Below are 11022 nucleotides of genomic sequence, written 5' to 3'. Positions count from 1 at the left end.
CTCTTGGGTACCTTTCACCCGTCTCATTCTGCCTCCACAACGCAGCTGCGGTGTGGAGGCTGAATGAGACTCTGTGCAGTGCCCAGAGTTGGATTTAGTGGCAATTTTGTGCTCACTTTTCTCTCCCTGTCGTTCTGCAATTTTCATATTTTTGTTTGTGTAAAATTCACAAGTATTTATTACTTCAATTCAAAATATTAAGTGTGAACTGTTGCATAAAAGTAAAAAAAAAATTATTGAAAAGTGTCCGATTGATATTCCTGATCTAGTGATCATTACATTTTGAACACCTCATTAATTTTCCTGGTTGCTAATAATTTGTTCAGTGACAAAGATTTAAGTTTTTTTAGTACAGTATTTGGACAAAATGTCTACAGTCCCTGCAATTCCTGTTGCACCGGTTGCAAAACCAAAGAAACATTTTATTGGGACTCCAGCTCCGTCTGGTTATGTTGCCGGTGTTGGTCGTGGGTACTTACAAACTATGAGTTTTCTATGAGTTTAATTGGGTGAGTAGTATTTAGTAATAATTTGCTATTATTTCAGAGCTACTGGGTTCACAACACGGTCTGATATTGGTCCTGCCCGAGATGCAACGGATGTGTCAGATGACAGACATGCTCCTCCAAATAAACGAAGCAAAAAAAAGGACGAAGAAGAAGAGGAGGAGGAAGATCTTAATGACTCAAATTACGACGAGGTAAATGGGTGCATGTACTAGTTATAAAAAAGATGTAATAGTAATACTGGTATGACATGTGCGTGTTTTTGAATCTACATAGTTCTCAGGGTACGGAGGATCTTTGTTTAATAAAGATCCATACGATAAGGATGACGAAGAAGCGGATGAAATTTACCATCAAATAGATGTGCGTATGGATGAAAAGAGGAAAGATTATCGTGAAATAAAATTGAAAGGTATGTTAATGTAGAAGTTATACATACAGGTTATATGTATAACATGTATTGGGTGACACTGACTGAAACACTGCTAAGACGCGACTCTTTGTTTTCTGTAGCACAATTGGAAAAGTATCGACAAGAGCGTCCAAAAATTCAACAGCAATTTAGTGACTTGCGAAGGGCTCTGTCTTCTGTGTCCGAGGATGAGTGGCTGAGTATTCCGGAAGTTGGTGATGCAAGGTTAGGATAATAATGCAATGATCGCTTTTTAATTATTTTTCATGCATCATCTTGAATTTGGTAATGAGTTTAACCGGTCTTTAATTTAATTTTTAGAAACAAGAAGCAAAGGAATCCCAAATCAGAAAAGTGAGCACATAAGCAGATATTACTATTATGTTACTTTATGATAAAGTCTTTATCGAACTCTAAACTTCTCAATTAAACTTATCTATTTCAGGTTTACGCCATTGCCAGATTCTGTACTTGCACGAAATCTTGGAGGTGAATCAGTTACGACTATCGATCCATCGTCTGGAATGGCCTCTGCATTTCCTGGAGGCCTAACTCCGTCAGGCGATTTAGATTTGAGAAAAATTGGACAAGCGCGTAACACCCTCATGAGTGTTAAGTTGAATCAAGTTTCAGACTCTGTGTCAGGCCAAACTGTTGTGGACCCCAAAGGATATCTAACAGACTTGCAACAATTTGGGGCAGGGACATATGGAGGCGATATCAAGTTTGTGGCATTACCTAATTTATAATACATAATATATTTTTATGTGTCATACAATTCTTGTTTATTTATGTAAATAATTTTCTATCTTATCAGTGACATAAAAAAGGCACGGTTATTGCTAAAGTCAGTCCGAGAAACAAATCCCAATCATCCAGGTAATTGTGAACAGCTTTTACACATCTTGATACGAGATATGCACTATGTAAGCTTGACAATGTTATCTTTATCTAGGAGCATGGGTTGCATCTGCCAGATTGGAAGAAGTAACTGGAAAGGTCCAGACAGCTCGAAATTTAATTATGAAAGGCTGTGAAGTAAATCCAAACTCTGAAGATCTCTGGCTTGAAGCTGCCCGTCTTCAGCCTCCGGATTTGGCTAAAGCAATTATAGCCCAGGCCGTTCGACACATTCCAACTTCAGGTTCGGTACAATTTTTAATTCTCTACAATCTAAATTAATGTATATATTTTATTTTATAATAATTAAGAGCTAGTGTATAAAAGACTCGATTAACCATTTATCCATTTCCTCCTATACGTATCTCTTGTGCAACAAGCTCTCAACCATGCACATTGGAATATCTATGATTTATCTTTATGTCGTGTATTTCAGTTCGCGTATGGGCAAAGGCAGCAGATTTGGAATTAGAAACAAAAGCAAAGAAAAAAGGTGAGGATTGTTATTTGTTTTTATATAAATTAAAATTAATTGAACTTGGTAATAATTTTGATTAAATTTTAGTTTTCAGGAAAGCTCTTGAGCACATTCCAAATAGTGTTAGGCTCTGGAAGTCGGCAATCGAATTGGAGGAACCGGATAACGCAAAAATTTTATTAGGAAGAGCTGTTGAATGTTGTCCCGCCTCAGTCGAACTTTGGCTGGCTTTGGCGAGGTTAGTAATAGCGCATACCTCATAAAACAAATCTGATTAATCCAAAACATATTCTTATTCCAGACTGGAGAGTTATGAAAATGCCAGAAAAGTGCTTAATAAAGCTCGACAGAATATTCCTACGGACAGAGGTATCTGGATCACAGCTGCTAAATTAGAAGAAGGTGATAAATTTTAGTATACAAACGGTGCAAATTTTACAATAATTAGCAATGCCTACAGAAATGGTCTCTAATAATTTGTTCCTGCTTATAACGCGTTATACATATACACATTAAAATGATGGAAGCATTATATATTTTTCGTTTGAATTGCAGCTCAAGGAAATCATCAAATGGTTGATAAAATTATTGAACGAGCCATCAGCTCTTTGTCATCCAACGGAGTAGAATTAAATCGTGACCAATGGCTAACGGATGCCATCGAATGTGACAAAGCACAGTCTTACATGACTTGTCGAGCAATTATAAAGTGTATGATTGGTCACGGTTTAGAAGACGAAGAAAGGAAAGAGTTGTGGTTGGAAGACGCTGAAAATTGTTCTCAAAAGGTGTGTAAACAAACAAAAAATTGTTTAAATTGCATTGCTGCATCTGTACATGGATAAATTCAACTATAATCATTAATTAATTAACTTCAGGGAGCTATTGAGTGTGCAAGAGCAATTTACACCCATGCATTGAGCGTATTCCCAACAAAGAAAAACATTTGGAAGCAGGCTGCTTCTTTTGAAAAACAGCATGGGGATCGCGAAAGTTTGGAGACCTTGCTCCAAAAAGCAGTTAGTCATTGCCCTCAATCCGAAGTCCTTTGGCTCATGGGTGCAAAGTCCAAGTGGCTAGCTGTAAGTTAATAATTAATATCTGTTTTTTGCTTAGTATAACTTGCTGCATTTTCTTGATCTTCACACAACCGGTCAATTCAAATGTCAGTTTTTATTCAATAATAATTACAGGGCGACGTGCCAGCGGCTCGATCAATCTTAGCCATTGCTTTCCAAGCGAATCCTAATTCGGAAGAAATTTGGTTAGCTGCTGTAAAACTGGAATCTGAAAACAACGAATACGTACGGTCCAGGAAATTGTTGGCAAAAGCCCGTGCATCTGCTCCAACACCAAGGTTTTTACTTATGACATGAATATTAATTGTTCTGGTATTTTTAAAATAAAATAAATAACTGTCAAACCTTTACAGAGTTTGGGTCAAGTCGGTAAAGTTGGAATGGTGCCTGGATTGCATATCAACTGCTCTGGATTTACTTGACGAAGGATTAAAAGCATTTCCAGATTGTGCAAAGCTATGGATGATGAAAGGACAAATTTTAGAGGAGGGAAAAAAGTTGGATGAAGCCAGAGATACTTATCTGGCTGGTACTAAAAAGTGTGGAGATTCGATACCTCTATGGATCCTTATGTCAAGGATTGAGGAAAGGCGTGGATTATTAACAAAAGCTCGCTCAACTTTGGACAAAGCCAGATTGAAAAATCCAAAAAATGATAAACTTTGGCTCGAATCCATTCGAATAGAGATTCGTGCAGGATTAAAAGACATTGCAGAGCCAATGCTTGCAAAAGGTAAATCAAATTATTTATGTTACTCTGCCATGTATAATACAAATATCAGTCATATAATATGTTTGTAATATAATGAATTAACTTCAGCATTGCAAGAGTGTCCTACGTCTGGTCCCCTGTGGGCTGAAGCAATATTTGTGGAAGGCAAGGCTCAAAGGAAAACTAAGAGCGTGGACGCACTCAAGAAATGTGAACACGATCCACACGTACTTCTTGCAGTCTCTAAATTATTTTGGAGCGAGAGAAAACTGAACAAGTGCAGAGAGTGGTTTAACCGTGCGTTGAAAATAGAACCTGATTTGGGGGATACTTGGGCCTATTTTTACAAGTTTGAACTACTTCATGGGACTGAGGTAATGTTGCATTCCATATACATAATTAACTTACTATGTAGAATTGTAGAAACATATAGAGACAATCGCGTATGTACACTTATCCCCTTCCGATACTGCTACGATTTTCACTGGTCCCCTTTTCTGATACTACCACACTTCTCATTCACTTGTCTCCATTTGAGTCTTCAACGACAATATTTATCCCATGTATGTAGTAACTATGTGTAATCACGTATTGTTTATATGTACATCCAAACAGCAAACACAATCTGAAGTGGTTAAACGATGCTTACTTGCTGAGCCACATTATGGAGAAAACTGGTGTGCGATAAACAAGGACATAAAGAATTGGAAAAGGAAAACAGATGAAATATTGACTATGGTGGCAAATTCGTTACCGATACCTACTTAACTCTATGCATGTATTGTAATATTCATGTAATGTTCTCACTTTTCTTGTACTTTTGTAGTCCATCATTTATTGTTGACTACCGACTTTTTTCGGATTAAAAAAAATATTACCTTGATTAATGTTATGTTTGAAATATAATCTTCAACACAATAAAATAAAATTGTATAAGTTGCCGTTTTAAGCGTCTTGTTCTGATTTATTACATTGGGAAATATTTTTTCCTAGGGACATAGATGGGAGGAGGATCTATAATTGTCTAAATGATCTCTGTTGTGTTCGGACAATAAATATCCGCAAACTATATTATATATGCAGCCAATAATAGTCCGACACTTTTGGACTTGAAATTCATAAAATGATGCAAAGGTTCAAGTCTAAATCTGATGTACTAGCAGATGTTATTTCACTTTCATCTCAATTATAAATGTTTTCAACTTGTCATTTTGTAATTTGACCAGCGTTTACATAGTTTTACTATCTGAGGTTGTTTTTAAAATTTACAGGATCATTGCTGCTGGATTGGATAAGAAGGATTTGAAGTTGAGTAGCCACTGTGCTCCCACAGCTCCGTCCACCTAAAATTAAATAATAATAATTATTAAACATGTTTCCCTCTCAAGTTTAATAATAACTATGCAATATTCTCTCACCGTCCTGTGATCGCAACTTAGTGTAACATACATTACATTGACAACCTTGAACCTGTTGACGCGAAATCAACAAACATAAACCGTCAAAATCGAAATGTAACTAAAGGGTGAAACCCATCCGTCGTTCCCGACCATTTTTTTTTTTTACAAATTCCACTTTCCAACCAAGAAGGGGTGCGATCAAGGTAAAACTTGCCTTATCACTTGTGGAAACTATCATGAACAAAATATTAAAAAATAAAAAATGAACTCCCAAATTTCATGACCACCCTCGAGGAGGTATACTCTGCAACGCACATTTTCGAACTTAACTCCTTCCCAAAAATTAGAAGCACATAAGCGAAGACCGCATGTCGAAATTAAAATCTGTTCGCAAGTTATCTTGGATATGGACAGACGAACGGAAGGCATTCCCATAATAAGGTTTCACCCTTTAATAATGTATTAATACCAGTAACATATATATACATACCACGATGTTGGTATTTTTTAATACCAACATCGTGGTTCCGCAAGGCCATAGACTTTGGTATTTTACCCTTTTTCATTATCAGCAGGGACGACTCTCTTTGAAGTTCCACCCACGGCCAAAATGCAGGACTGAGGTGGATTTAGAATGGCAGAAAAGTTATAAACTCCATACATTCCTAAATTCGATACGGTGATTGTTCCTCCCTAAAAAAGATTGAACATGGTTGTATTTAGTAAGTTACAAGATTTAACATACATACAATTGCAACATTAACGGTATTATTTAGTTTATTATTAAATTAATAAATTGTCTGTACTTGAAATTCTTGAGGTTGGAGCTTTCCAGCTCTTGCTTTCCCCGCAAGTTCTTTGACTTCTTGATTAATTTCGAGGACACCCTTAGCATCGGCCGAAAAGACGATTGGAGTTATTAATCCATTCTCTGTGCTGACAGCTAAAATGTAACAGTCGGTAGAATGGTATTAATATACATATTTATTACACGGGTATTCATGAAAGAAAATTTTGTCATTGGCGACAAGACAACTTACCCACACTAACATCAACAGAGCTGTACCTAAATTAATACAATATAGCACAGATTTGATTATTTTAATCATTGCTCGTTTTCTGTCAAATATGGTTGTAAGCGTGTGCATATTACTGTCGAATCACGGTGTCCATCCATGCAGAATTTGCTTCTGGAACTTTGAGGCACGCCATTGCTGTTGCTTTAATAATAAAATCATTCACGGACAATTTAACTTTTTGCTTATCCAGCGTCTTATTAAACTGTTCACGCAATGCCAGCAGCTGGTCAACCTCAACTTCGGCCGTCAAATAGTAATGAGGAATTGTCTGTTAAAGTTAAACGATAAAATAAATGGCATGATTGACAGGTTGCTGATGATTCCACATTATGATTCCACATTACGTATAATGCGAACATATAATATAAATATAATACCATAATATCACTTCACACCTGTTTAGATTGCAACAACCTCTTAGCAATGACTCCTCTAACTCCGGAAACAGGGATGTCGATAAACGGAGCTCCACCGGCAACCGGTCGAGCTACTCCAGCGCTTGGTGCCTTGGACAAATCTTTCGACGTGATAGAACCAGCAAATCCTGAACCTTGCCCAAGAGACTGCACAGAAGATCAATTATCATAATTAGTTACACATAGTCTCAAAAATTTAGGAAAACATTAATGTATATATATGTATACCGCGACATCAATTCCTTTCTCTCCAGCCAACGATCTTGCCAGAGGCGACGCAAACCTTCGACCTCCTACAGGAGCGGCTGGGGTGGCAGAAACAATGGTTGGTGAAGGTGTTGGTGCTGATACTGTGGGAGGGGCAACGGCAGCAGCTTTCGCAGGAGCTGGGGTTTTGCGAGGTGGTGGTGCCGCTCCCTCTGTATCCTTAAAGTCTTTAAATGCAGCAATATCTGCCTCGTTTGGGACAATGATACAGACCAGCTAAAAATACATAGAAGGAATATTCATTTTTTGCTCAAATAAAGTACTACAGCTTGGTTTGGATTATTGACCTTTCCTACGGGTACATCCTTACTTCCAGCGGCAATGAGAATCTTGGCAAGAAAACCTTCTTCCGGCGTTTCAAATCCCATAGTTGCCTTTGAATTACCAACACATAATAAAGATTATTTGCTCTCTGCCATCTAGGTTTTCCCATAATTCAATAAGTGAAAAGCATTAGGTCAATATGCTTACCTTATCAGTTTCAATCTCACATAACAAATCACCTTCACTCAGTGGGTCTCCTAGAAGCATTCATAATTAGCACCTGTGTACTAGTGTGCAGTCGCTTAATGCAATAAGTACTGAGCATATTGAGATAAAAACCCACCTTCCTTCTTCTCCCAACTAATAATCGTTCCCATTTCCATAGTGGGCGAGAGGGCTGGCAGTGAAACCGTGGTATGATCCGGATAAGATGAGTACTGTCGCTTGACTTGGCCATTTTCACTTATAGAGTTCCATTTTCTGACGTCTGCTTGGACTAGTCTGTTTACAAAACAAAACCAAAAATACAATTTCTGTCACGAGTATCTTTTATCATTACTAACTAATTAGTAGTTTAGCTGCAATAGCTGTCTACCTGTTATTAGCCCTGCTGGCAAAATGATGTAAAGTTCTCGTCCCAAGAAAAAACACCCGAGCCGAGTTGTTGTAATGTACATTATTTTTAAGTCCTCCACTTCCAGTTTTTTGGAGGTAAAGCCTCAGCAAATTATTGCAAGACCGGTTCATCTTTGGGTTGTTTTGAAGAGACTAGTAGTGCAGTTTAATTAAGATAACAAGTGGAAGCTGCCTGTTTCATTCAGTTGTTGTTGTAAATTACAACTTGTAATATAACATTCAACTTTCAAGGAAAAGATTGGAATTTACGTGGAAAGGATGAGGAAGGAAGAAGTAAGGAAAATAAGGAGTCAAAAAAGTAGCCGACACTGGAGGTAGCTGGCGAGGACAATCACAAATTGATAGCTCGGCGTGGCAGCAATTATATAGTTATAATTACTAATTGCCTGGAATAAGAAGTTGGAAGAAAGATAGGCAGAAAGTGTGTCTGGAAATAGAGAGTCAAATTTCCCAGCTGAGCTAGACCCACCTTTCTTTCGCCCCGGAGAATCACACGATCAATCGATGCAATCACCACAACAAAGCGTGATACATTTATCTTGTGCAATGAGAACTTACATATTATCGACTCTCGAATGAAACAAACTCAGAATTTTAGAACTATTTCAAATTTCACTCATTTCACATATTTAGTTTCATATTTAGTTGCATTTCACTTTCTAGGTGGTACTTGAGAAAAATTTGAGTAACTTTTATGAAGGGGAAAGTAGAGATGTGCATAGGGTAGGGTATACCCTAAAAACCTACTCCAAGCAACTTTGCGGGGCCTTTTAAGACGGCATTATTACATAAAAGCCAGACTCTAATGAACGATTGGCATATAATTTTTAGCCCGGACTAGGGCTTATGTAATCGACCTGTCCGTCTGTCTGTCTTTCCATAACTCTCGAAGGAGTAGGCTGAATTTTACCAAATTTGATACAGACATGCATCTGGGCATCGACCGAGTTCGAAGATGGGTTAGTGTTTCTCACGGGTCGGGTTCTTGCAAATCCGAAACCCGAACCCGAACCCGATGCCACTGATCCGAAACTTGAGGGCAACCCGAACCCGAAGAACCCGAAACCCGTTTGCAACGATCCGAACCCGAACTGGCGGATCAAATCCGAAACCCGAACCCGAAAAACCCGAATATATTTTAACTTTAAGGGGTGACTGGCTTTTTAGCTAAAAATTCTTTGGAAGGTTTCAAACAAACAATACTTCTGTAAATATGACCGAGGAATTATAATTAAGCACATTTCTGCATAAGTACATAACTCTTAATTCCTTGACCATAATAATGCAATCTCAAAAAATCGACCATGAATAATGGCTTTCCGTGACATTCAGAAATTTTTAAATCAGTTGAAAACTGAAAATGATCAAGCTCAAGCTAAATATTTTGCAAATTTTTGATAAAAAATATATTTTATTTTAATATTCAAACCATAACACTAATTGAAGACACTTGTGAAAAGAAGTTACGACAATTAAAAATTTGAATTATTTAATGAATTACTGCAGCATAACCGTCGTAGCAAGTTTGGTTAACACTTTATTTTCTTTTTTAATGTTTTCGTGTTCGTTGTGGCAAAAAGTTCTTGTTGGTTCGGGTTTCGGGTTCTTAGTCGGAACCCGAACCCGACCCGAACCCGAAATTTTGGGATCACATTTCTCGGACCCGAACCCGAACCCGAAAGTTTCGGGTTCAAAAATTTCGTATCCGAAGCAGGACCCAAACCCGATCCGAACCCGAAACCCGAAGTAAGAACCCGAACCCGTGAGAAACACTCGATCAAAAAACATTTAGACCAATGAGTGGTACCCTGGACACGACTATCACCTCGAAAGTATCCCTTGTTAGCTAACTTTTAATTTCAAATTCTTTGATGAGAAGCCACTAATTGTAAGTATTACCGTGCCGGATTTCATGTTTTTAACGCAATTTCTAAAAATAGATATGGATAACCGCATCAGATATAAATTTTTCCAATTTCATTTCATATTGTTCCATTAAGACCCATTTGCAACCTCTCTCCCAAATTTCACTTCGATATGACGATTTTGAAAAATCAGTATGGGTCACCCCATAGGGTCCATCAAGATTAAAATTTTTCCAACCTAAATTCATTTTTGTCTGTTACAATCCACTAGCAACCTTTGTTCCAAATTTCAACTACCTACTACAAATTTTAGAAATCCGTCGGGTCACCCTATCGGGTCTCCCAGGTTTAAAATTTCTGAAACTCCACTCCAATTTAAACGCTTTGAGGTCAGTCGCAATCTTCATACTAAAATTACTTAAAATTATTACTATAGATATTTCTCAAGCTACAAATATTTTACTTACACTTAAATAATTTAACCTGCTCTAAAGGTTCTTGGTAGTTAAGGGCAACGCATTTGGATGGAAATGACCCCCACCGGCCAATTACTTGACCGATCATGCCCATCTCCGAACTCATCCTTACTTTTGACCCGAAGATGAAGTGTGCAAAATTTCAAGTCGATAGCTTTTGTTTAAAGAGAGTTATCGTGCGCACAGACGGACGCACAGACGGACGGACAGACAGACATCTTGGTAAATCTATAAGGCCATCTTAAAAGGCCTAAAAAACCCTACCCTGCCCTACCCTATAGGGCTTTGGGCGGGCGGGCTTTTATTACCCTGAATTTTTAAGGGCAGGGTAGGGTAGGGCTTTTTTAAGTAGGGTATAGGGCCGGGCGTTTTTTGTATGTTCACCAATATGATGTAGGGCAGGGTAGGGCTTTTCCGTTTTACTATAACGCAGTCAACCATCGAGCAGGCGATTAGAAATGAGACGCGGGACAATCTTGTCATCTTTCTGCTGTATTAATTCACTTGTGTTACAAGTACTTAAAATTGTTTA

The 11022-nt window shown here is 37.8% G+C and overlaps 2 protein-coding genes across 2 annotated transcripts; one reads left to right on the top strand and one right to left on the bottom strand.

Annotated features, from left to right (window-relative positions):
• Nucleotides 1-120: 120 nt before the first annotated feature.
• LOC110845439 (pre-mRNA-processing factor 6) lies at nt 121-5028 on the top strand. Its single transcript, XM_022091844.2, has 17 exons — nt 121-471; nt 547-700; nt 783-918; nt 1020-1143; nt 1240-1272; nt 1364-1642; nt 1736-1797; nt 1874-2062; nt 2255-2311; nt 2384-2534; nt 2598-2698; nt 2852-3084; nt 3175-3378; nt 3490-3653; nt 3729-4108; nt 4196-4461; nt 4703-5028. The coding sequence occupies exons 1-17, from the start codon at nt 368-370 to the stop codon at nt 4853-4855; spliced, it is 2790 nt and encodes a 929-aa protein (XP_021947536.1). The 5' UTR covers nt 121-367; the 3' UTR covers nt 4856-5028.
• Nucleotides 5029-5234: 206 nt separating this feature from the next.
• Nucleotides 5235-8638, bottom strand: LOC110845440 (dihydrolipoyllysine-residue acetyltransferase component of pyruvate dehydrogenase complex, mitochondrial). The gene is made up of 12 exons (XM_022091845.2): nt 8109-8638; nt 7857-8014; nt 7721-7770; nt 7537-7623; nt 7211-7465; nt 6962-7129; nt 6641-6834; nt 6528-6553; nt 6294-6430; nt 6044-6180; nt 5506-5557; nt 5235-5430 (listed from the first exon to the last, which is right to left on the bottom strand). Exons 1-12 carry the CDS (start codon nt 8258-8260, stop codon nt 5353-5355), a joined length of 1494 nt encoding a protein of 497 aa, XP_021947537.1. The 5' UTR covers nt 8261-8638; the 3' UTR covers nt 5235-5352.
• Between the last annotated feature and the right edge of the window lie 2384 nt (nt 8639-11022).

Source organism: Folsomia candida, unplaced genomic scaffold, assembly GCF_002217175.1.
Source record: "Folsomia candida strain VU population unplaced genomic scaffold, ASM221717v1 Fcan01_Sc003, whole genome shotgun sequence".
NCBI classification, from domain to species: Eukaryota; Metazoa; Arthropoda; class Collembola; order Entomobryomorpha; family Isotomidae; genus Folsomia; species Folsomia candida.
This window is presented reverse-complemented; position numbering and strand designations above follow the sequence as displayed.